The sequence below is a fragment of the Sus scrofa genome, chromosome 3 (genome assembly GCF_054392235.1).
Source record: "Sus scrofa isolate SSC_HxYL_T2T_F1_AM1 chromosome 3, Sscrofa_HxYL_maternal_Yorkshire_Landrace_v2.0, whole genome shotgun sequence".
Classification (NCBI taxonomy): domain Eukaryota; kingdom Metazoa; phylum Chordata; class Mammalia; order Artiodactyla; family Suidae; genus Sus; species Sus scrofa.
Genome location: NC_139385.1, coordinates 52,715,948 through 52,742,275, shown reverse-complemented (window position 1 = coordinate 52,742,275; position 26,328 = coordinate 52,715,948). Strand labels below are relative to the sequence as shown.

Genomic DNA, 26,328 nt, shown 5'->3' with positions numbered 1-26,328 from the left:
ATAAACCTCTTGTTTTCCCCTGATGTTCTTGGTAGGAAAAAGCACCCCGGAGCGCTCAGGGTTACCGAAGGGCTGTCTTCTGTACAAAACCCTCCAGGTGCAGATGTTGGACCTGCTGGACATCGAAGGACTCTACCCTCTGTACCGGCGGGTTGAGCGGTACCTGGAGGAGTTTCCTGAGGAGAGGTGAGGCCCAGGTCCCGGGCTCCCTATCCTTTCTGAGCCCACGTGGGGACAAGGGCAGTGGGTCACCCCATGGGAACACAGCACAGGTCTCCCAGAAGGGGGACTCACCCCAGCTACCTCTCCCCCCGCCCAGACGCCAGGCCCAGCCTGGAGACTCGGTGCCATGTGAAGGAGGACCAGGATCCTGTCAGATCAGTCAGTGGTCACCTGCCTGTTTCTAGAAAGGAAAGAACGTTCTTTGAATCTGGCAGTCCTGTGTCAGACAGTCCTAAGTGTGTCCTGATTTGGGGCTGAGCCTGCAGGGGGCAGTGCTGCTCCACAGCCAGTGAGCCGCTCATGTCTGGCCCCAGCGGGGCACTGGTCTTCAGCCCTGCCTTGTCTGGCCCCTGGTCATCCTGTTGGGGGTTGCGAGGGTCCACACTTGTGGTGGGGGCAGGGGCTAGGGCTGATGCCTTGACCCGGCCCCACCTCCTCCCCACGGCCCCTCAGAAGCATCTCTGACTGGACACCATTTGTCATAAACAGGAGACATTCAGCCTTGGCTCTCTCAGGTCTGATCTCGCAAGTTCTATTTAAAGCTTTGATGCTTCAGGACAAACTTCAGCATTAGGAAGAAAAAACTGCATCTCTTAATGTTCTTTGAAACCAGATGTATGACTCTTGAACTGCTACCAGTTTAGCAAATCATTTCCAGACAGCTCTGTCACCCACTTTTCTGTGCATTCTCCTTCAGAAAAGCATTGCAAATAGATGGGCCTTACGATGAAGCATTTTACCAGCGGCTGCTTGATCTCTCTACCGAGGATGATGGCACAGTGGCCTTTGCACTGACAAAGGTGGGTAGGCCCTTTCAGAGCACACCATGTGTTCCCTTTGGGTCTTAGCACTAACTTGGGGTTTTCCTCTTTTTTTTTTTTTTTTTGTCTTTTGTCTTTTGTCTTTTGTCCTTTTCTAGGGCCACACCAGTGGCATATGGAGGTTGCCAGGCTAGGGGTCAAAATGGAGCTGTTGCTGCCAGCCTATACCACAGCCGCAGCAATGCCAGATCTGAGCCGCATCTGAGACTCACACCACAGCTCACGGCAGCACCAGATCCTCAACCCACTGAGCAAGGCCAGGGATTGACCCCGAAATCTCATGGTTTCTAGTCGGATTCGTTTTCACTGCGCCACGAAGGGAGCTCCAAGGGGTTTTTCCAAGAAATGTTCCCCAGTGCCTACCCCTGGTGCTTCAAGCAGAAAAACTGGGAGTGAAAACAAAGTGGCTAATGTCTCCCTGAGATAGACCCGTCCAGGTGCTGAAATGTGACTTCAGCGTCCAGAGCGAATTTTCTGGTTCTGGTGGCCACCGCCCACCTCGGGAGCAGCCTCCTCCGTGCCCTTCCTGTGCTGTGGCCCTGGTCCCAGGCCACAGTTCTGTGCTCCTCTTAACAGCCTTTGAACAGGCCGATGCCAGCCATCCCCTCCTCACAGCCCTCTGAGGGCCTGGACCCCAACCTGTGCTGCTCGTGGTGGTCTACTTCTTCCCCAGAACTCAGGCCAAGAGGCACCCTGGGACAGTCTCTTAGGGAAGAGGCCTGATCTGTTCTTTCTGGTTCTGTGAAATCAAGGAATTTGGGGCCAGGGCGGGCGAGGGGGCAGTCCATGAACTTGGATAGGAAAAAAAATTACATCTTTGTTTTCACTAACCTCTAATTGAAATTTAGTATTTCCTTCCATTACAAATGTGGCAACAACCACTGTGGGGTCGCAGGACCCCCAGCTTTACCATTAGGAGAAATCAGATCTTTTAATTTCACACTGTAGGTGCTACAGACATCGCATGATAGCTTTATATTCATCACTCTGAGGTTTTGTTATGTAGTGCTTTGTAATACATTTATTTAAAAAATATTTTGGTATTTAACACGGTCACACATTTACTTTCTGTATTTAAAAATGTTATTTTTATTTATTTTTATTTTTTTAGGGCCGCACTTTTAAAATTCGTTTCCACTGCGCCATGAAGGGAGCTCCCAAAAATGTTATTTTCTAAAAAAAATAAATTTTATTGGAGTGTAGTTGAATTACAAAGCTGTGTTAGTTTCAGGCGTATAGCAGAGCAAATTAGTTACACATGTACATGTGTCCATTCCTTTTCAGATTCTTTGTGCATATAGGGTATTACACAGTATGGAGTAGAGTACACTGTGTTGTACAGTAGGTCCTTGGTTCTTACTGTTTTATATATAGCAGTGTGCGTATGGCAGTCCCAGCCCCCTAATTTATTCCTCCCCCCTTCTTTCCCCTTTGGTAACTATAAGTTTTATTTGAAAATCTTTGGGTCTGTTTTTGTTTTTAAATTCTTTTATATCATTTTTTTTTAATTAAGAGTCCACATATTAGTGATCTCATATATTTGTCTTTCTTCGACTTACTTCACTTAGAATGATGATTTCTAGGTCCATTCATGTTTTTGCAAATGGCATTATTTCATTCTTTTCTATGGCTGAGTAATATTCCATTGTATATATGTACCACAACTTCTTCTTCTTCTTCTTCTTTTTTTTTTTGGTCTTTTTGCCATTTCTAGGGCCTTTCCCATGGCATATGGAGGTTCCCAGGCTAGGGGTCGAATTGGAGCTGTAGCTGCCGGTCTACGGCAGAGCCACAGCAACGTGGGATCCGAGCCACGTCTGCAACCTATACCACAGTTCACAGCAATGCCGGATCCTTAACCCACTGAGCAAGGCCAGGGATCGAACCTGCAACCTCATGGTTCCTAGTCGGATTCGTTAACCACTGCGCCACGACGGGAACTCCTACCATAACTTCTTTAATCATCTGTTGATGAACATTTAGGTTGTTTCCGTGTCTTAGCTATTGTAAATAGTGCTGCAGTGAACTTTGGGGTGCATGTATCTTTTTGAAAAAAAAAAATGTTATTCTTAGAGGGATCTGTAGGCTTCACTGGGCTGTCAAAGGTTTTTCTAGATGCTAAAATGGTTAAGGAAGACTGTCCTAGTGGGAGCAAAGTGACGAAAGACAGGAGCAAATCAGAGTGACATCTGCATCCTTTGGGCTGCTGCCCTGGAGCCCTGGTCCTGACAGTGTGTCTGTGGTTGTTGTTCATGGAGAGTCCTCACGGTTGTCTCTGGCTGACGCTGGGTACTCCCTCTTCTGCATCTATTGGGTTTTTGAGGAGGTCCCCTCTGAAGCTAAGGGCCCTCAGGTGCTTGGGGTGAAGCTGTCCTCAAGATGGGGAGAGATCCCAACGGGACCCCTGTCAGAATAAAGTGACAGACTGCCTGATGCTGTCTGCAGCTGGGGTACATTGATTTAGGAGTAAGTATCATTATTCCTTTTTTCAAGAGAAGAAGCATAGGACTTTACTTCCTTTCTTCTACGCATTTCTGTATTTTTCAAAATTCCTAATAAATATGTATGGATTACTTTTTAATTTTATTGTACTTTTTTTAACCTTTTGTGTAAACATAATCTTTCTGTTCAATCCCTGGCCTTGTTTAGTGGGTTGGAAACCTGGCGTTGCCAAGGGCTGCAGTGTAGGTCGCAGATGCAGCTTGGATCCCGTGTTGCTTGGCTGTGGTGTAGGCCAGCAGCTATAGCTCCAATTTGACCCCCAGTCTGGGAACTTTGATATGCTGTGGATTGTCACCCTAAAAAGACAAAAAAAAAAAGTTTTTAATTTTGATGAGGTCATTTATCTTGTTTTTTTCTTTTGTTAAAGTTCATGCTTTTTTGGTCTTGTATCCAAGAATCAATTGCTAAATCCAATGTCGGTTTCTTCAAAGAATTTTAGCTCTTAAGTTTAGTTCTTTGATCCATCTTGAGTTAATTCTTATCTGTGACAGTCTACTCTCGTGCTTGTACCCTGCCTTTATTACTGTTGCTTTTTAGTAAGTTTTGAAATTGGGAAGTGTAAGTTCTCCAACTTAGATTGTTTTGGCTATTTGGAGCCCCTTATAATTCCATATGAATTTTATTTATTTTATTATTATTATTATTTGCTTCTTTTAGAGCCATACTTGTGGCATGTGGAGGTTCCCAGGCTAGGGCTCTAATTGGAATTACAGCTGCTGGCCTACACCACAGCCACAGCAATGCCAGATCTGAGCCGCGTCTGTGACCTGTATACCACAGCCCATGGCAATGCCAGATCCTTAACCCAATGAGTGAAGCCAGGGATCAAACCCACAACCTCGTGGTTCCTTGTTGGAATCATTTCCGCTGCGCCATGACAGGAACTCCACATGTGAATTTTAGAATCAGAAGCCAGCTGGAATTATTAGGCACTGGTGAATGTGCAGATTTTTTTGGGTAGTATGTATGGCCATCTTTATAACAGTAAGTCTTCCAATTTGTTAACATAGGATGCTGTTCCATTTGTTTAGGTCTCTTTTTATTTCAACAATCTTTGGTAGTTTTTGGAATATGTATTTTGTTAAGCTTATTCCTGAATGTTTTCTTTTTGATGCTGTTGTAAATGAAGTTGTTTTCTTTTTTTTTTTTCTTCAGGGTCACACCTGAGGCATACAGAGGTTCCCAGGCTAGGGGTCCAATCGGAGCTGTAGCCATTGGCCTACGCCACAGCCACATCAATGCTAGATCCGAACCTCATCTGCGACCTACACCACAGCTCACAGCAATGCCGGATTCTTAACCCATTGAGTGAGGCCAGGGATTGAACATGCGTCCTCGTGGATACTTAGATTCATTTCCTTTGAGCCATGATGGGAACTCCTGAAGTTGTTTTCTTAATTCCATTTTTAGATTGATGATTGCAAGTGTATAGAGATGCAACTTGTTTTTATATATTGATTTTGCAGCCTACAGCCTTGTTGGATTTATTAATTTGAATTGTTCTTTAGTAAATTCTTTAGGATTCTCTCGTTTTGAGATAGTTTTACTTCTGCCTTTCCAATTTGGATGCCTTCTATGTCTTTTTCTTGCACAACAGCCTTGGCTAGACCCTTTAGTGCAATGTTGAATGGAAGCGGCAGTTGGTCTTTTGTCATTATAATGTTTGCTACCTACCGGCTTTTCAGAGATGTCCTTTATCAGGTTGAAGCAGTTCCCTTCTTTCCTTAATTTGATCAATGTTTTATCAGGAACAGGTGTTGGATTTTATCAAATGTCTTTTCTGCATCCACTGATATTATCATGTGGTTTTTGTCTTGTATTCTATAGATATGACATATTTATTTGTGGATGTTAAAACCAACCCTGTATTCCTGGGATAAACTCCACTTGTTCATGCAATATGATTCTTTTCATATGTTGCTGGGTTAACTTTGCTATTATTTTGTTGAGGCTTTTTGTGTCCATACTCATGAGAGATACTGGATCTGTAATACAAGTCTTGTGGAATGAGTTGGGAAGTGCTTCAGTCTCCTTTTTCTGGGGGGCAGGGTGGGGGCTGAGAAGGATTTATGGTAATTTTTCTTCAAATATTTGATAAAATTCACCACTGAAGCCATCCTGGTCTGGGCTTTTCTTTGTAGATTGTTTTATTTGTTGTTGTTGTTTTCTCTTTTGTGGGGTTTTTGGTTTTGTTTCGTTGTGTTTTTGGTAGGTAGTGTTTTGATACCCATTTCAGTCTCATTATTTGTTACAGGTCTTCTTATGTTGTCTGTTTCTTCTTGAGTCACTTATGATAGTTTGTATCTTTTTAGAAATTTTTCCATTTCATCTAAGTGGTATAATTTATTGGCCTACAGTTTTTTATAGTTTTTGTCTTTTTTTTTTTTTTTTTTTGTCTTTTTGCTATTTCTTTGGGACTGCTCCCGTGGCATATGGAGGTTCCCAGGCTAGGGGTCTAATCGGAGCTGTAGCCACTGGCCTATGCCAAAGCCACAGCAGCTCGGGATCCCGGCCACGTCTGTGACCTACACCACAGCTCACGGCAACGCCGGATCCTTAACCCACTGAGCTAGGGCAGGGACCGAACCCGCAACCTCATGGTTCCTAGTCGGATTCGTTAACCATTGCGCCACGACGGGAACTCCTAGTTTTTGTCTTTTTGAAGTATATCCTTTACAAGTTACATTAATGAAAGTCTTTTGGTAAATTCTCTCTGTATCTGTTTTTCTGGATATGTTTACATTTTGTCATATTTTGAAAGGTAATTTTTTTCTAGGTACAAGAAGGGATTGATTGTTTTTCTCTAAGCATTTAACCATTTTATACAGCAGCATCTGACTGTGGATGTGCTGCTGAGATGTTTTCTGTCCTGGGGAGCTAAACAGGGGATGCTTTCTTCCAGAAAAAGTTTGGATCCTTGGCTTGAGGGAGGAGTCTCAGGTTTAGATCTTGTACTCCATGGTTTATTCCTAGAAACCATGCCTACAGGGCAGCTCAGCCTTCCCAACTGCTCTTTCCTTAAAACTCTAGTTTCAGCTCTTCTGGGAGTAAGTGTGAGAAGAGGGGATTGGATTGGGGATTCCCGTTACCTTCTGCAAGCCTAGCAGGGCATTAAAAATGTCAAAGGGATATTATTGTTTTGTAGGAGGGGCCGTGCAAGTTCTCCATGCTCCTAAACATGTTTTTCTCTTTAGTATGTTCATATAATTGTCATTTATTTGGGTGCTATCTTTGTTACTGTTAAAAATAATGTTGACATCCACATTTTTGGACTTTAACCCTTGAGCACTTAAGCATTATCTGCCAGAGAGATTCTTAGAAGTTAAATTGTGGGATTGATATTTGAGATTCTGTCATATTGTCACCTGAAAAGATTTTGCCAATTCATGCTCCTGGTAACAGTTGAGGGCCATGTCCCAATGATCTCAAAAACACTTGGCATTACTAATATTTAAAATTTTATTTTTTAAGCTTTTGTTTCATTGCTCATTTAGAGTATGAAATAGAGCACATACAGAAAAGTGCACAGTACAAGATGTATTTTTCACGGAGAAAATTCTTTGAACCAGTTAGGGTCTGAATTTGGAACACTGGAAGCTCATTGGAATCCCTGTTGTTTTCCTGTACAGTTATATCTCTTCATTCTCCCTTAAGTTAACTATTGCATTGACTTATATTCCTATAGTTTTAGTTTGTTCTGTTTTTGATTTTTGTTATTACAGAATCATGCATGCGTGTGTGTGTATAGTCCTGGTTATTTTTTAAGATCTATATAGTATTTATGAGATTCATTCATGTTATTGTGTACATTTCCATATTTTCAATGCTATGTAGTGATCTATTGAATGGATATGCTACAATTCATTCATTCTACTGTTGATGGATATTTGATTTGCTCCTAGTTTTTGACTGTTGCGAATAAAGCTTCTGTGAAACATTCTTGTACACATCTCTTGGTGTACATGTACATACATTTCTCTTGAATATATTCCTAGGAGTAGAATTTCTGGACCAGGGGAATGAGCATATTTAGCATTAGTAGATACTGTAAAACAGTTTTACCTGTTTACCTATTTACATTCCCTTTGTCAGGCTGGGGTATATATACCTGTTACCCTCTCTGTCACTTGGTTTTGGGTCTTTTCCATTTTAGACATTCTAGTGAATGTATAATGGTGGCTTATTGTGATAATGAGATTAAGCACCTTTTTCATATGTTTATTGGCCATTTGCATTTTATTTTCCATGAGGTACCCATTTAAGTCTCTTGCCCAGAGTTTGTAGGATTGATTATCCTTTTCTGACTGGTTTGAAGGAGTTAAGTTCTTTTTGGGTTCTGGATAGAAGCCCACTGTCAGATGTATGTGCCACAGGTAACTTCTTCCACCTGCGATTTTACTCTCTTAAATGGAGTCCTTTTAAGAAGGCAAGATCAGTTGTATATTTATATGATCACTTTGTAGTACAGCAGAAATTATCATAACATTGTAAATCAATTATACTTCAACAGAACTTTAAAAATGAAAGCATTGAAAAAAAAGAACATAAGATCATAATTTTAAGGTAGTTTAATTTACGTCTTTTTCCTTCTTTGGCAGTCATTCTCTGTGTTTTTCTACCTAAAGTTCCTATAGATATTTTAAACTATTTGGTGGGTAACCTTCTGCAATTGATTTTTGTTATGGCATGAGATAGGGTTTTATTTTCATTTGGAATTGTCCTGATGACTATAGAGTCATAGTGAAATCTTGATTCTCAGTAGAGTAAATCCTTCAACTCTCTTTAAGACAGAGAGTTTTGGGTTTTTTTTGCTTTTTTTTTCAGGCTGCACCCATGGCATATGGGAGTTCCCAGGCCAGGGGTTGAATCGGAGCTGCAGCTGCTGGCCACAGCCACAGCCACAGCGACGCAGGATCTAGGCCGTGTCTGCGACCCACACCACAGCTCACAGCAACACCCGATCCCTAACCAGAGTGAGGCCAGGGATCGAACCCACATCCTCATGGATCCCAGCCAATTAATGCTTTGGCTCTTCTTGATCTTTTGCCTGTTTACATAAATTTTAGAATCAACTCATTAAAAAAAAAAAAAAATCCAACAGCAAACACACTTGGAGTTCCCTGGTGGCTCAGTGGGTTAAGGATCCGGTGTTGTCATTGCAGTGGCTTGGGTTGCTGCTGTGGGGTGGGTTCCATCCCTGGCCTGGGAAGTTTCATATGCCATGGGTGCAGCATCCCCCACCTCCCCACCCCCAAATAAGAAATAGACTCACAGGTATAGGGAGCAAATTAGTGATTAGCAATGGGAAGAAGGATAGGGGAAGAGGCAAGTTAGGTGTAGGGGATTAAGAGATTACAAACTACTCTGTATAAAGTAAATAAGCTACAAGAGTATATTATACAACACAGAACAGAGCCAAGAGCTCATAATAACTATAAGTGGGGTATAACTGTTAAAAATTGTGAATCACTGTGTTGTACACGAAATTATGAAATATTGTACAATCAGCTCTACCTCAAAAAATAAAAAACAAACAAACAACCCCCCTTTTCAGTTCTACAAAGAAAAGCCTGTTGGAATTTTGATTGATTTGGCGTTAAAATGATGATAAGATTTGACAACTGAATAATATTGAGTCTTCCTACATGGGCATTTTCTTTTTCTTTTTTACATTTTATTTAAAATCTGATAAAACATTTTATGATTTTCTTTAGGGACCTTATATTTTATTAGATTTAGCCTTAGATACTTGATCATTTTAGATATAAACGTATCTTTTAAAATATTTCATTTTGGAGTTCCCATTGTGGCTCAGCAGAAAGGAATCTGACTAGTATCCATGAGGATGCAGTTTCAATCCCAGGCCTTACTCAGTGGGTTAAAGATATAGCGTTGCCATGAGCTGTGGTGTAGGTCACAGATGCAGGTTGGATCTGGCATTGTTGTGGCTACAACACTGGTATAGGCCAGTGGCTACAACTCTGATTCAACTCCTAGCCTGGGACCCTCAATATGCTGTGAGTGTGGCCCTAAAAAGTCCAAAAAAAAAAAAATTCCATTTTAAAAGTATTAATTGTGGATATATAGGAATGCAATTGATTTTTCTATTTTGATCATTTATCTGTTAACCTTGTTGAAATCACTGATTTTAACAATCTATTTATAGCTTCTATTGGATTTTTGTTATATATAAAATTACACTGTGAATTTGATTTTTTCCTTTCCTTTTTTTTGGGGTGGGGGGAGGTGCTTTTTTTAGGGCCACATCTGAAGCTTATGGAGGTTCCCAGGCTAGAGGTCTAAGCGTGGCTACTACAGCTGCCGGCCCACACCACAGCCACAGCAACATTAGATCCGAGCCGAGTCTTCGACCTACCACAGCTCACAGCAACGCCAGATCCTTAACCCACTGAGCAAGTCCAGGGATCAAACCCGCAACCTCATGGTTCCTAGTCAGATTTATTTCCACTGCGCCATGATGGGGACTCCTGATTTTTTTTTTCCTTTCAATTATTTATTTTGTTTTGTCTAACTGCATACAGTTAATTTGTTTGTTTGTTTGCTTTTTAGGGCCCCACTCATGGCACAGGGAGATTCCCAGGCTAGGGGTCTAATCGGAGCTACAACTGCTGGCCTACACCACAGCTACAGCAACCCAGGATCCGAGCCATGTCTGTGACTTACACCACAGCCCACAGCAACGCCGGATTCTTAACCGATTGAGTGAAGCCAGGGATCAAACCCACGACCTAGTCGGATTCGTTTCTGCTGTGCCATGATGGGAACTCCTGTTAATTTGTGATAGTAGGAATTCTAGTCTTGTTCCCAGTCTCAAAGAGGAAGCATTAAGTAAATTGTTTGCTACAGGTGTTTTTGAATGTCATTTTGTTTATTTTTTAAAATAAATAACCAGTATCCAATTAAGAGAACCATTATGCATCTACTCCTGATTTGTTAAGAGAATTTTTACCAGGAGTGGATATTGAGTTTTTCAGTGCTGTTTGAAAGCACTTTACCCCCAGTAGAACTTCTTTCAGTATTGGAGTCAATCCTCTCAAATCGTGCTGCTACTTTATCAACCAGGTTTATGTCATATTCTAAATCCTTTGTCATTTCAACAGTCTTCGCAACATCTTCGCTAGTAGATTTCATCTCAAGAAACCACATTCTTTTTGCTCATTTATAAGAAGCAAGTCCTCATCCATTAAAGTTTTATCATGAGATGGCACCTTTGGGCACCACTTCTAATTCTAGGTCTCTTGCTCTTTCCAGCACATATACACTTATTTTTTCCACTGAAGCCATAAACCCTCAACATCATCCATGAGGGTTGGAAGCAACTTCTTCCAAACTCTTAATCTTGCTCTTTTTCCTTGTCTTATGAATCACGAATGTTAATGGCGAATCCCTTCCAGAAGGTTTTCAATTGACTTTGCCCAGACACAACAGAGGAATTCACTGTCTATGGCAGTTATAGCCTTACAAAATGTGTTTTTTAAAGAATAAGACTTAAAAGTCGAAATCACTTCTTAATTCATGGACTGCAGAGTGGGTGTTGTGTTAGCAGACATGAAAACATTAATCTCATCGTATATCTCCATCAGAGCTCTTGGATGTCCAAGTGCAATGTCATTGAGCAATAATATTTTGAAAGGAATCTTTTTTCTAAGCAGTAAGCCTCAAGAGGAGGCTTAAAAAATTTAGTAAGCCATGTTGTAAACAGATGTGCTGTCATCTAGGCTTTGTTGTTTCATTTATAGAACAGAGGCAGGATAGATTTAGCATAATTCTTTTTTTTTGACCTTTTAGGGCCGCACCCACGGCACATGGAGGTTCCCAGGCTAGGGGTCTAATTGGAGCTGTTGCAGCCGGCCTACACCAGAGCCACAGCAATGCCAGATCCAAGTCGCATTCAATGCCGGATCCTTAACCCACTGAGCGAGGCCAGGGATTGAACCTGCAACTTCATGGTTCCTAGTTGGATTCATTTCCACTGCGCCGCGATGGGAACTCCTATTTAGCATAATTCTTAAGGGCCCTAGGAATTTTGGAATGGTAAATGAACATTGGCTTTAAAGTCACCAGTGGCATTAGTCCCTAACAAGAGAGTCACCCTCTCCTTTGAAGCCAGGCATTGACGTCTGCTCTCTAGCTATGAAAGTCCTCGTTGGTATCACCTTCTGATAAAAGGCTCTTTTGTCTACAGTGAAAATCTGTTGTTTAGTGTAGCCACCTTTGTGGATTAATTGAGCTAGTCTTCCAGATAATTCCCTGCAGCTTCTGCATCAGCCCTTGCATCTTTACTTTGCACTGGAATGTTATGGAGATGGCCTCTTTCCTTAAAACCTCATGAAGCAACCTCTGGTAGTTTCAGATTTTCTTTGCAGCTTCTTGACCTCTCTCAGCCGTTGTAGACTTGAAGAGAGTGGGCCTTGCTCTGCATTAGGCTTTATGGAAATGGTTTAAGGAAATGTTATGACTGGTTTTGTGTTCTACCCAGACTACTGAAACTTTCTCTATATCAGCAATAAGGCTATTTTGCTTTTTTTTTTCTTTTATTACTCAAATGAATTTATCACATATGTAGTTCTGTAATGATCATAACAATCCAGTTTCACAGGATTTCCATCCCATAACCCAAGCTCATCCCCCCACCCCCTACTCTGGAGACCGTAAGTTTTTCAATGTCTGTGAGTCAGCATCTGTTCTGCAAAAAATTCAGTTTGTCCTTTTTTCAGATTCCACATGTCTGTGAAAGGATTTGATGTTGGTGTGTCATTGTATGGCTGACTTCACTTGGCATGATAATTTCTAGGTCCATCCATGTTGCAAAAAAATGCCGGTATTTCGTTCTTTTTAACGGCTGAGTGATGTTCCATTGCGTATATGTATCACATCTTCTTGATCCACTCCTCTGTCGATGGACATTTAGGTTGTTTCCATGTCTTGGCTATTGAAAATAGTGCTGCAGTGATCATCGGAGTACATGTGTCTTTGCGAGTCATGGTTTTCTCTGGATAGATGCCCAGGAGTGGGATGGCTGCATCAAATGGTCGTTCTATTTTTAGTTTTCTGAGGAATCTCCATACTGTTTTCCACAGTGGTTGCACCAGTTTACAATCCCACAAACAGTGTACTAGAGTTCCTTTTTCTCCACACCCTCTCCAGCACTTACTGCTTGTAGACTTTTTGATGATGGCCATTCTGGCTGGTGTAAGGTGGTACCTCATCGTGGTTTTGATTTGCATCTCTCTAAGAATGAGTGATGTTGAACATCTTTGCATGTGTTTTTTGGCCATCTGTATGTCTTCTTTGGAGAACTGTCTGTTTAGATCTTCTGCCCATTTTTGGATGGGGTTGTTTGTTTTTTTGGTATGGAGCTGCAGAAGGTGTTTATAAATTTTGGAGATGAATCCCTTGTCAGTCGATTCATTTGCACAGATTTTCTCCCCCTCTGTGGGTTGTCTTTTTGTGTTGTTTAGAGTTTCCTTTGCTGTGCAGAAACTTTGAAGTTTGATTAGGTCCCATTTGTTTATTTTTGTTTTTATTGTCGATACTCTAAGAGGTGGATCTGCGAAGATGTTGCGGTTGTTTATATGTCAGAGAGTGTTTGGCCTATGTTTTCCTCTGAGTGTTTTACAGTGTCTGGTCTTATATCTAGGTCTTGAATCCATTTTGAGGTTACTTTTGTGTGTGGTGTTAGGGAGTGTTCTAATTTCATTCTTTTCCATGTGGCTGTCCAGTTTTCCCAGCACCACTTATTGAACAAGCTGTCCTTTCTCCATTGTATATCCTTGCGTCCTTTGTCATAGATGAGTTGGCTGTAGGTGCGTGGGTTGAATTCTGGGCTTTCTAGCCTGTTGCACTGATCTATATTTCTGTCTCTGTGCCAGTACCGTACGGTTTTGTTGACTGTTGCTTTGTCGTGTAGTCTGAAGTGAGGGAGCCTGATTCCTCCAGCTCCATTTTTCTTTTTCAGGATGTCTTTGGCTATTCTGGGTCTTTTGTGCTTCCAAACACACTTTAAGATATTTTATTCACGTTCTGTGAAAAATGACCTTGGTAATTTGATAGGGATTGCATTGAATCTGTAGATTGCCTTGGGTAGTAGGGTCATTTTGATGCTATTGACTCTTCCACTTCAAGAGCATGGTATGTCTTTCCATCTCTTTGTGTCATCTTTGATGTCTTCCATCAGTGTCTTATAGTTTTCAGAGTACAGGTCTTTTGTCTCTTTAGGTAGGTTTACTCCTAGGTATTTTATTCTTTTGGATGCGATGGTAAACGGGATTGGCTCCCTAATTTCTCTTTCTGCTCTTTCATTGTTAGTATATAGACATGCCGTCGATTGCTGTGTATTAATTTTGTATCCTGTGACTTTGCCGAATTCATGGATGAGCTCTAACAGGTTTCTGGTAGAGTCTTTAGGATTCTCTAGGTAAAGTGTCATGTCATCTGCAAATAGTGATAGTTTTACTTCTTCCTTTGCAATTTAGATTCCTTTTATCTCTTTTACTTCTCTGATTGCTGTGGCTACGACTTCCAAAACTCTGGTGAAGAGTAGTGGCGAGAGCGGACATCCTTGTCTTCTTTCTGAGCTTGGTGGGAATTCTTTCAGCTTTTCACCACTGAGAAAGATGTTCGCTGTGGGTGTGTCATATATGGCCTTTATGATGTTGAGGTAGGTTCCCTCTGTGCCCACTTTCTGAAGGGTTTTTATCAGAAATGGGTGTTGGATTTTGTCAAAGGCTTTTTCCGCATCTATCGAGAGGATCATGTGGTTTTTATTCTTCAGTTTGTGCATGTGGTGTATCACACTGATGGACTGGTGGATATTGAAGAGCCCTTGCATCCCTGGGATAAATCCCACTTGATTCTGATGTACAATCCTTGTAATGTATTGTTGGATGTGGTTTGCTAGTATTTTGTTGAGGATTTTTGCATCGATGTTCATCAGTGAAATTGGCCTGTAGTTTTCTTTTTTTGTGGAATCTTTGTCTGGTTTTGGTATCAGGGTGATGGTGGCCTCGTAGAATGAGTTTGGGAGTATCCCTTCAACTCCAAGCCTGGGAACCTCTATATACCGCGGGTGCAGCCATAAAGGCAAAAACAAAACAAAAAAAACAAAAGTTTGAAATATTGCAAGAATTACTAAAATGTGACAGATAATGAAGTGAGCAAATGCTGTTGGAAAAATGGTGCCCATAGATTTGCTTAACGTAGGGTTGCCACCAACCAACTTATAAAAAAGCATAGTAAAAATAAGGCATGCCTGTAATTGCACAATTTATAGTGATATAATATTCTTTTTATATTTTATGATACTTCATTCACTAATATTTTGTTTAGGGTTTTTTGCATATATATATTTGTGAGGGATATAGGTTTTGGTGTTGGGGGTTTGCCTACCTCATAAAACATTTGAGGAGTGTTCATTTTTTGTTCTCTGGAAGAGGTGAAGTAAGACTCATTTTTTCTTCCTTAAATATCTTGTAGAATTACATGTGAAAACATCTGGGCCTATAGTTTGTCTTTGTGGGATAATTTATTATTTTTTGTCTTTTTAGGACCACACCTGCAGCATCTGGAAGTTCCCAGGCTAGGGGTGAATTGGACCTGCAGCTGCCAGCCTGCGCCACAGCCACAGCAATGTGGGATCCAAGCTGCATCTGTGGCCTTCACAGCAATGCCAGATCCTTTAACCTACTGAGTGAGGCCAGGGATTGAACCCTCGTCCTCACGGATACTAGTCAGGTTTGTTACTGCTGAGCCGCGATGGCAACTTCTAGGGTAATTTAAAATATCTCAATTTTATATTTTCTGTTTCCCCTATCAATTTATTTATATATTTATCTAGGCTGCACTTGTGGAAGTTCCCAGGCCAGGATAGAATCCATACTGCAGCTGAAACTTGTGCCACAGTCATGGAACTGCAAATCCTTAATCCACTGTGCCAGTGGGACTATTTCTGTCCGTCTTGATAAGTTGTGTTTTTCTAGAAACTTATTTAAAATTTACAAAATTTTGACATATTTTTTTGATAATATCCTTTTATTGTCTTTCAACATTTTATAAAATCTGAATAGCACCGTTTTTCCCCCTGATATATGGTATTTGTTTTCTTTCTATTAATCTATCCCACCAAGAGTTTATCAGTTTTGGTCATTTTGTAAAAATTAATATAATGTTCCTTTTGTACTGTATGATTGTTTTCTATTTCATTAATTTCTGCTCTTGATTATTTCCTTTTTCCTTTTTTTTGATAATTTGTTCTTTGTATAACTTCTTCCTGATATGAATGCTTATCTAATTAAGTTTTGGCTTTATTATTTTCTAAAATATGTATTTAAAGGTATATATTTTCCTATACACATGGCTTTAGCTGCATCCCACAAGCTGTATTTTCTTTTTTCTTTTTTTGTCTTTTTAGGGCCCATAGCACATGGAGGTTCCCAGGCTAGGGGTCTTATCGGAGCTAAGCTGCCAGCATATACCACAGCCACAGGAGCACAGGATCTGAGCCATGTCTGTGACCTACACCACAGCCCACAGCAACGCCAGATCCTTAACCCATTGAGCAAGGTCAGGGATTGAACCCTCGTCCTCATGGATACTAGTCAGATTCATTAACCACTGAGCCATGATGGGAACGCCCCACAATCTGTATTTTCGGTATTATTCAGTTAAAATATACTCATACTGTTAAGATTTCTTTTTTTTTTTTCATGGAAACATTTAGAAGAAACCTTATTACGAAACCCATGGGGATTCTCATCTAGTTGTAGTGATTACCAGCAAAGAAGGTGGGTGCGATGTTTTATATCTGCCCATTGGGTCAAATTAATTGTATTGTTCAGATTTCCTGTCACCTTATGGATTTTATGGTACGCTTGTTCCATAAGAAGGATGTTTTGAAACTTTACATAATGTTTGAAACTCTACATAATATGGATTTGTCTGTGTCTTACTTATTTTTGAGGCTATATTGTCAGATGCCTTCAGTTTGGAATTGTGTCACTTCTCTAGATTCTTTTTTTTATTTTAAGGACTGCACTCTCAGCATATGGACGTTTCCAGGCTAGGAGTCAAATTGGAGCTGCAGCTGCAGGCCTACACCACAGCCATTGCAACGCAGGATCCTTAACCTGCTGAGCGAAGCCAGGGATTTAACCCACATCTTCATGGATACTAGTCAGGTTTGTTTTTTGCTGTGCCCATGGCATGTGGAAGTTCCTGGGCCTGGGATTGAGCCTGAGCCACAGCAGTGAGGATACTGTATCCTAACCTCTAGGTTGCCAGGGAACTCCTGTCCTTTTATTTTATCTTTCTGTGTCTTTATATTTAAAATATGGCTTGGTTTTTTATCCATTCTGACATTGGTCTTTGTAGTTTAATTGGACTGCAATACTTGGGTTTAAACCTTAATTTTCCCACCTGTCTGAGATCTGTGTTTCCTCTCTTACTGGTTTTTGGGTTGATTAATTTTTTATCATTCCGTTTCTGTACTCTGTTCTCTCAGAGGTTATAGTCTTTACTTTCTTTTAGTGGTTATCCCAGCCATTGCAGCAAGCAGTGGACGTACTAAAGTCTAATACCTATTGGTGTTCTTAGAGTACATTTTACTGCTACTCCTGACTTATATGGCTGTTGTTGCTGTGTATTCATTTAAACTCAGAAGAGAAGACATATTATCGTTTTATATGGTTAATGTCCACTTACCCACACATTTGTCTCTTGCATTGCCCTTCGTTCTGCCCTGCATCTCTAACCTTATGTCTGGGATCATTTTGTTTTTGTCTGAACAGCACTGCTTAATGTTTCCTTTATTGTAGGTCGACTTGTGATTCATTCTTAGATTTTGTTTTAATGATGTATGTATTAGTGATTTTGTGTGTGTGTATGTTTTTTTAATTACTCAATGAATGTACATTTATAATGGTACAACGATCATCACAACCCAATTTTGCAGCATTTCCATCACAAACCCCAGCCCAACTCCCTTACCCCCCAGCCTGTCTCCTTTGGAAACCATAAGTTTTTCAAAGTCTGTGAGACAGTATCTGGTCTGCAGAGAAGTTCAGTGTGTATTGTTCTTAAATCTGTGTCTTAATGTTTTTCCTCAGTTTGGAAAAATTTTGGCCTTAACTTTTCCAGATTTTGTTTCAGCTCACATTCTCTCTTCTTCTTCTGGACTCCAGTTACATATATATTAAACATATTTTTTTATCTTCTGGGTCTCTTAATGTTGATTTTTTTTGTTTTTTATTTCTAGAATTTTCAAACAGTTCATTTTTTTTACTCCAGTTCTCCACTGCAGTTCTCAGTTTTGTCTTTTCTTCCTTGAGCAGAACAGCATGTATGTCTGGTACCTCTAATCCCTGGAGTCCATGTGTGTCTCTTTGTATCATCTTGTGGGATGGGGGTTGAGGGGGTTCATTTTATATATATATTTTGTCTTTTCTAGGGCCACACCTGCAGCACATGGAGATTCCCAGGCTAAGGGTCTAATTGGAACTGTAGCTGCTGGCCTACGCCAGAGTCACAGCAACTCCAGAACTGAGCCGCATCTGCAACCTACACCACAGCTCACGGCAACGCTGGGTCCTTAACCCACTGAGCAAGTCCAGGGATTGAACCCACAGCCTCATGGTTCCTAGTCGGATTCGTTAACCACTGAGTCACAATTGGAACTTCCGTTTTTGATCTTTTTGATGATTTTCTCTCATGGCATCGTCTTTTTGCTTCTGGGTATTTTTGCTTGTGTATCAGAAGTTGTATTTGTATGGTTATTTTAGAAATAAGTTGAGGCCTAGAATGATACCCTCTTCTAGAGAAGTTTAGGTTTGCTTCTGCCAGGGGCCTGGGAAGCACCAGCAAGCTAGGGTAATCTTAATCCAGCTTTGGTGACTGTTCTCTGCAGTTCCTGGTAAGGCCTGTCAACTTCTGGTTCATCCAGGCTTAAAGTGCAACATTTTGGATACTAACCCAGAGAGGGGATTCATCATGGTTACTGTCCCCAAGCCCATGGAGGTTAGTTACAATTGTCTCTTGGACAGACTTCCAGAATTGTCACTGACTCCCTAGGTAAGAAAACCCCAGTGTTTTTGTCCTCCCCCTGGTCTAGCAATTCTTACTGGTCTTATTAGCTCTGTCTTCAAGCAGGTATTTTTGATAATTTGTCCAGTTCTGTCTATTTGACTTCACAAGTTGAGTTGGCCCCAACTACATACAGTAGCGTTTGTCAAAGTGAAAGTCTAGCCCTTTTATTTTATGTCTTACACACACACACAAGTACAAAAGTTTTCACTGTTGTAAAGCATCTTTTCATATGCTATTGGCTTATTTTGGGTATTTTCACCATATGGGTCTAGCACTTTATATATTCTTGATATTGTTTCATATTGCACGTACTTTTTCCTATTCCCATCTTTTACTTTTGAATTATGAGTGTATCACAAAAGCTTGTAATTATTAGGTTTTCAAATCTCTCAGTCATTTATGGCTTCTGGGTTTTGTGTCTTGCAGATTAGGACATAATAAATATACTTTGTTTTTAGTATTTATCTCTTTTATTCTTCTGGACTCAGTCCTTTTGTGTGTATTGTGTAATACATGGTTTCTTAGCTACAGAAGCAGACTGTTGGGAGAAGAGGTGCTTTTTGCTTCCACCGTAGAAACTTTTACAGGCCCGAGGTAGCCCGCCCTGGGGGTTTCCCCTCTCCTTCCCACACACGTGTTTGGAATGAGGAGCTGGGACATTGTCTCACGGCTGTGCTCTGGCTGTGCAACATGGAGGGCAGTGACTGAGAGGGAGACGGGGGGTTAGGACCTGCCACCACACAGATGTTGACGCCAGTGATAATATAAGGGCCACTCCTTTTGGTAACTAGTTTATTTTTGTAAAAGTGAGAGCTATTCAGTCAAAAAATTCAAATGATATTTGAAAGTTCAAAGAAGAAAGGGGGAAGCTGCCCCCAAATTATACACGGAGGTGACTGTCTTTTTGGTTTTCTCCCTGTATGTCTGTGACACACATGCAAGTGCACACCTGGCTTTATGAGTCAGATCCTACAAACCATCTTCTGTGTTGGAGTGCAGGCAATACATACAGATCTACCTGTGCTCATAGCCTGATGTTGAGAGCATGAACTTCAGAGTTAAGACACTGGGTTTGAGCCTAGCCTTCCTGTTGCCTAGCAGTGCAGAGCTGTTCTTTTTTCCTCATCTGTAAACTAGGACACTAGCAGCCCCTGCCTGTGGGGTCACTGTGGGGATGGAGTGAGTTTAACACACAGCTGGTGACCCCTCTGTCTGCAGTGTCATCATGCACAGTAGCTGTGTGACATTCCAGTGTGCTGTGTGACGTGGGGACATTCTGTTGCTCTAAGCAGAGCCTTGGGGAGTGTTTGTACCACTGTCTTAAGGTGTAAGGTGATTCTCAGTGTTGTCACTGGTAGCACAGCAGTAGCTGAGGCCACCACCTGCAGTTTCTTACAAAGTAGACTGTGATTGTTTGGCTGAAGACAAGTCCTAAGTCCCAGGGTTTGGAATGAGGCAAGAGGTCAGAGGGCAGGACTGGCCCGGGCCCTCCAGGGGGAAGGGAGTGTGTGGCCCTGGAGCTGACCTCTCCCTCGCCTGCAGGTGCAGCAGTACCGGGTCGCCATGACTGCAAAGGACTGCTCCATCATGATCGCGCTCTCCCCGTGTCTGCAGGATGCCAGGTGAGGCACCCGCTGCTGGGTCACGTTTCCTTGGTCTGACAGGATTTTGTGGATTGGCAGGAGAGCTCATGTCGCTATATTAAGAGAGGCCCTGGGAGTTCCTGTCATGGTGCAGTAGAAATGAATCTGACTAGGAACCACGAAGCTTTGGGTTTGATCCCTGGCCTCGCTCAGTGGATTAAGGATCCGGCAGTGCCGTGAGCTGTGGTGTAGATCGCAGATGCGGCTTGGATCTGGCATTGCTGTGGCTGTGGTGTAGGCTGGCAGCCATAGCTCTGATTGGACCCCTCCTGGGAACCTCCATATGCCACGGGTGCGGCCCTAAAAAGACAAAAAAAAGGGGAGGCCCTGGCAGGATCCTATTTATTAACAGAGGCTGATCTCCAAGGCCTGCTTGATATCATGAGGATTATTTACTCTTGCTCTTTAGAAGCTTGTAATACAGCCAGAAAGACATTTTTTGAGAATAATTTTAAAAGACTATCCTGCTAAATTCAAGATTACTGTTATTTTCTAAGAAAATGCCTCAAGGACTTAGAAGCAGTTTGGATATTATGGTGCGAATTCCTTTCTCTCAGAGGAAACCCCTGGCTCCCGTCAAGGCTCAGAGGCCCAAGGAGCTGTAGGTTCCAGTGGGCTTTATTCTTCTGCCTTTTACCAGGTCCTGATATGCCAGCCTTCACAGTCATTTCAAAGCCATTAAAACAACACGTCCATTGTTCTGCTTCCTCTTTGCAGCATTTTTCCCTGGACGTCACTCTCCAGCCCCCTCTGCCTTTTTTAGGAATTCAGGATAAACCTGATGATCTGCTCTCAGGGACTAAATGGCATCTTAAGCATCGATCTTCCGGGTGCTAAACCACACACACAGAACACTCTACATTCTCCTGATGTGTTTTCCTGGGTCAAGATGACCTCATTGCTGGCTGCCAGCCACCCCCCCCCTTTTTTTTTTTGATGCTTTTTGAACTAAACATTCCCAGGACTCCTGCTTCTTGTCAGGCACAGCATTGTCTACTTTCTGACAGGAAACACAAAGGGACATTTATAGGGCATAACTGACATTTTTTTTTTTAAAGATTGTTCTGTTTAGTTGAAAATTCATCACCCCCTGAGAAGATACCCGCTGTGCTTAGCTGCAGGAATCCATCTGCTGGGTTGAGCTCCTGTTGCTAAATGAGAGATGATCACAGAGGTTCTTCTCTGTCACCCCTGCTGAAGCAAGAATGCAGTCAGGATGCAGAAATGTGAGGGCTGAGGCCTGGAGCCCCAACACTCTTGACCAGCTGCTGAACAGCAACTGACACATTGGCAGAGGAAAGGGGGCACGTGTCCAGAGACTTCTGAGGCAGAGGCATCCCCAGGGCAGAGAAGCATCTCGGGTGCAGGAGCCTCCACCCTGGGCTCACTGGGAGCTGTGGCTGACACATGGTCCCTCTCCTCAAGAGGGGCTGTTGGGCCCCCTGTGTGATGATGCCTCTCCTCATTCACCTCATCTTACTGGGTGCTGCTTCTGATGTGATGTGAGGTTTCCCATAAAACATGTAGCCCTTCTGAGGGCTAGAGATGTGCACTGGCCCAGCCCAGCTGCTCGGAGGCTGGGGTTCAGGCCCCGAGAAGAGGGCTTGGAAGCAAGACCTGAATTTGTACACGTTCTCTGCTATTCAGAAGGGAGAAGCTGGGACCCCAGCTGCTGAGCCAGGGATTTACTTCCCAGTAAACAGTATTTCTGAGCAGGAGTTGGGGGAGAGTCTAGGCCTTGATTAGTTTCAGTAATAGGAATGTTTATCAGCCTTCCTTCTCCCAGGCAGGAGCTTTGGAAAACTGGTATTTTGTTTGTTTTCTGTTTTTGTCTTTTAGGGCCTCATCCACGGCACATGGATGTTCCCAGGCTAGGTTTTGAATCAGAGCTGCAGCTGCTGGCCTACACCACAGCGACAGCCACATGGGATCCGAGCCACGTCAGCGACCTACACCACAGCTCAATGGCAATGCTGGATCCCTGACCCAATCACTGAGCAAGGCCAGGGATCGAACCAGAGTCCTCATGCATACAGTCCTCTGAGCCATGACAGGAACTCCTGTTTTGTTTTTTAATAATTTCTAAATCTAGAAGCGTAGTCTGCATGGGGAAACCACTCCACTCTTGGGCTTGTATAATGTCTTTAGGCAGTCACTTGGAAGCAGACTGTTTCGAGCACTCCGAGGGCCAAGTGATGGATACAGCAGTCTCGGTACAAAGTGCAGAATTAGTCTCAAAGTACAAGTAGTTGTTCACCTTCTGTTATAAGCATAGGGCTATTCTAATATTTAGAAAAAACCACAAAACTAAGCCCTAGGAAACAGAATACAAAACACAGCAGATACAATTTGAGAATAAAACATAAAACTGGATCTTTCTCTCTCTCCAAATGTGAAAAAGCATAAAGGAGCATGAGTCTCTCACCAGACATGGGAAAAGACACATAAAGAGAAGTCTGTTCTCAACATTTTATCCATTTGGCTGTTGAATGGCCAGATCTACTTTCTACTTTTTTGTAGGTTTTGTAATACTTGGCTCATGATAAAGTAACGTTTCAGCATTCGTTTACACTACTGGGACGTGGGGAATATCAAGCACATTTTCTACATAATTGCTTTTCCATCTTTTTGCACTTTAACTCCCTCTCGTCTGGTGAGCTAGTGGGTGTCATGGTAGGTATTTTTCTTGCAGGAGTTTCAAACACTAGTGCATACAGCTGGCACAGACAGAGATGGGACACGTACACATGCAACAAATGGGTGCTCATTGTGAGCTAGGATGAGGGATTTTGGGTCTGTGTATTCTGAAATTTCTCTTTTGCTTCTAGCTCCGATCAAAGACCCATTGTCCCTTCATCGAGATCCAGGTTTGCCTTCTCTGTGTCTGTGCTGGACCTTGACCTCAAGCCCTACGAGAGCATCCCTCATCAGTATAAACTGGATGGCAAGATAGTCAATTACTATTCAAAGACTGTACATGCCAAAGATGCCACCCTGATGTCAACCAGGTTCAAGGAAAGCGAAGATTGCACATTAGTTCTCCATAAGGTCTAACTTTTTTTCCTGTAGTGTCTTTGAAACTTGAACATAGAATGTGAAGGTTGAATGATAGAGCTATTTCCTCTTGTGCTGGGTGACTTTTGGCTGTGAATGTTCTTGCTTTTCAACCCCTGTTCGGGCAGGACTGCCTTTGGGAGACACAGAATGGAAGAGCACTAGGAACATCTTCCGGGACGAGGAATGTTGGGCATGAGCCCAGCAGTGTGCTGTGTTCCAGGAGGCCTCCCAGGGCAGGTCTCCCTTCCCACCCAGTGCTCACGTCTCATCTCTGAAAAGCCTTATTCTAAGACCCAAGGTTTGGATCTCCTACCACCGGAATCCTAATATAGAAAACTTGAATTGTCACATACACCTTACAGTTGGGACTTCTAAGAAAACACGGATACTACTGGAACTTTCCCAGCTGAGTTACCTGGTCACTTTTCTGACACGAACCACATGGCAGCGCAGGTTTAGTGGTTCCTTGCTGGGGAGAGCAGTGAGTTGTTGGTTTGGACATTGGTGCTGAGCAGCGGGCTCAGGGTCCTGTGGACGTGCCCCACGCCTGCCCTGCACAGGGTCGGCAGGGAGTGTGGGACTCAGGGCAAGGGTAGACACCACTTGTGTGAGCACTGACTTTCTCTTTTGTGCGGAATGATTTTGTCTTTAAGTTTAGGGGAGACAGTGTTCTTTCCCACCTGAAACTGCTGCTGTGGAAGCTGGAAGCAGAGCTGCTGTGCCCATGGTGGGTGTCGTGGCTGTGCTCCTGCCAGCTCTGTGTTTCTGGCGTTTTGGGTGTTGTGAAACCTCAGCTACTTCTGCCAGAGCCGGCATCGAGTTTTCCCTCCTCCCCATACTGGTTCCTCCCTCGAGTTTCACTGAGAGGCGTGGTGTTAATGGCCTCAAGTCGTGCCAGGCCACTTCCCCATCAGGGCTGCCCAAGGCCCTGCTTCCAGATGAGCAACTCCTGGCTGGCACCAAGAGGTTCTTGTTGGGGTCACCAAAAGCATGCCCAGCTGCTATGAAAACTGTTGGGAATCTTAGTTTTTTATTTTATGGTAGGTTGTATAGATTATTTATATCATCGTTTTGAGGGACTAATGAAGGCTTATTGTGATATAATATTATTAGTGAAACTATGGAATTGTATGAAAATACTACACAAAAAAATGAGACTATTTTGCTGATTGTAAATTTTTGTGGAGAATTTTGTGATAAATTGAGAATTACGCTTATTTGAATCAAGCCAGCTCTTCTAGAATTTATTCTTCAACTCTGTCCTACCATGTACTTCTTCCTTCTACACTTGGAGGTTGACAAAGATATTCATGTGGCCCAGTCTCTCATTCATGTGGTGTGTGGGTGTGCGGGGGCTTTGTAGAGTCCTGCCTCAGGGGTGTGTGTGGAGCTGCGTGCTCATTGTGGAGGGGCAGCTGCCAGAGCCGCTCTGGCCCGAGGCTCTTCCTTTTTGCTGGCCTGGGGGCAGGAGGGTCTTACCCAGCCCCAGGGTGCCCAAAGGACCTCCAAGTCCCTGCATGTTGAGTTCTGGAGCCCCGGCTTCACAGAGGTAGGCTGGGCAGCCCCCTGTAGCCTGTCCTGGCTGGACCGGCTGGTCTGAAAACAAGCACCCTCTGCCTGGAGGGAAGAGGTGAGGGATGAGCACTGGTGCTAGAGGGTCTTGGCCCAAAGCTCTGCTGTCCTCACACTCCGCCTTGCCCCGTCCCTGAGGCTTCACTCGATGGAAACACTGTTTTCAGCCCTTCTGATTTCAGCTGGCAACTGAGGTCAGTGTAGCACTCAGACCCTGGGGGACTTTAATAAAGACACCCTCTTTGCAGAGGGATGGGGGTGTTAAGGTCCCGTGTGAAGAGACAATGGCGTATTTGCTGTTCTGCTGCATTTTTTAAGCTAAACACTATTTTTTTTTTTTTTTTGTGGAAGACCAAGAAGGGTGGCTGTCAGAGGACTTGCTGCTGAGAGTGCTGTGCATGCCTCCCAAATGCTGCTTTCCAGAGCTGGGAGGCGAGGAGAGGGGTGTGGCTCCCCTGGGGTGTCTGAGGAATGTCTAAGAAATGAGGCTGCACTGGCAAGAAGCCTCTAAGGTGGGTGACAGGAGGGGGGCTGAGCTTCGAGATGGGGTTCATCCCAAGGCAGGGGCAGCTTCCCACCTCCCAAGATGGATGACCACCTCTGTGCTTCCGCAAATGCTAGGTTTACTTTTAAAAATACACTAGATATGTCACTTGTTTGGTATTTTAAATTTAAATAACTATTTATTTTTCATGTCCTGACAACTTATATATAATGTGCCATAACTGCATAAACATGTTCTAAAGGTAAGGTTTCCAAGTGGAAAAGAGCAAATGTTTATACTCAATAAAATCACACACCTCTAGGTACAGCATCTTACTCCTGTGTAGTTGTTCACTGTGTGGGAACTTGTTCCTCTGTGCAAAGTGATTTTATCAGGCTTTCTAGAGTGGCTTCAATGCCCAGCACACCCAGCAGGGTTCGGAAGCTGAGAGGAGCAGTTTCTATGACTCTGTTCTTGTCCAGTTCCAGGGCTGTAAAGAAAAAAACTGCTGAGAAACTTCCCCGAGGCCCTTCCCTTGTTCCCAGCTGGCCACACTGCATGGGAGGCCAGGACAACCGAATCATAACTGTGAACCAAGCACCTACCTGTGTGCCCAAGGCAGAGATACTGCACTCAGCCCAGGGGGGGCCGTGGGGAGCAGCCCCATGAATGTGCTTTTTTGAGTGGCTACTGACAAAAATATTTTGAAGACTGATGTAAAAAAATAAAAAGCACATTGATAAGATTTTTGGCTTTTGATTCTTGCCACATAAAACCAGACGAGGGAGTTCCTGTTGTGGATCAGCAAGTTCAGAACCCAACTAGTGTCCATGAGGACGCAGGTTTGATCCCTGGGCTTTGCTCAGTGGGTTAAGAATCCAGTGTTGCTGTGAGCTGTGGTGTAGGTCGCAGACGCAGCTCAGATCTA

At 42.9% G+C, this 26,328-nt stretch overlaps 2 protein-coding genes across 13 annotated transcripts in view; one reads left to right on the top strand and one right to left on the bottom strand.

Annotated features, from left to right (window-relative positions):
• Positions 1–26,145, top strand: part of IPPK (inositol-pentakisphosphate 2-kinase) — a 60,145-nt gene extending 34,000 nt beyond the window's left edge. For 2 of the 10 annotated variants that reach the window (XM_013995782.3, XM_085018354.1), the window contains 4 exons: positions 36–186; positions 920–1,022; positions 20,187–20,266; positions 23,116–26,145. In XM_013995782.3, the coding sequence (XP_013851236.2) occupies positions 36–186; positions 920–1,022; positions 20,187–20,266; positions 23,116–23,341 (560 nt within the window). In that variant the 3' untranslated portion in view covers positions 23,342–26,145. Of the gene's footprint in view, positions 1–35; positions 187–919; positions 1,023–20,186; positions 20,355–22,341 lie in introns of all 10 variants that reach the window. The other 8 variants (XR_014841156.1, XR_014841157.1, XR_002342482.2 and 5 more) reach the window with 8 other exon arrangements.
• CENPP (centromere protein P) overlaps positions 25,573–26,328 on the bottom strand; it is a 255,157-nt gene continuing 254,401 nt past the window's right edge. For 2 of the 3 annotated variants that reach the window (XR_002342147.2, XR_014839459.1), the window contains exon 9: positions 25,573–25,890. Coding sequence is in view for 1 of the 3 variants with exons in the window: in NM_001315813.1 (NP_001302742.1) it covers positions 25,751–25,890 (140 nt within the window). In the remaining 2 variants the exon portion in view is untranslated. 3 annotated transcript variants of the gene reach the window in all.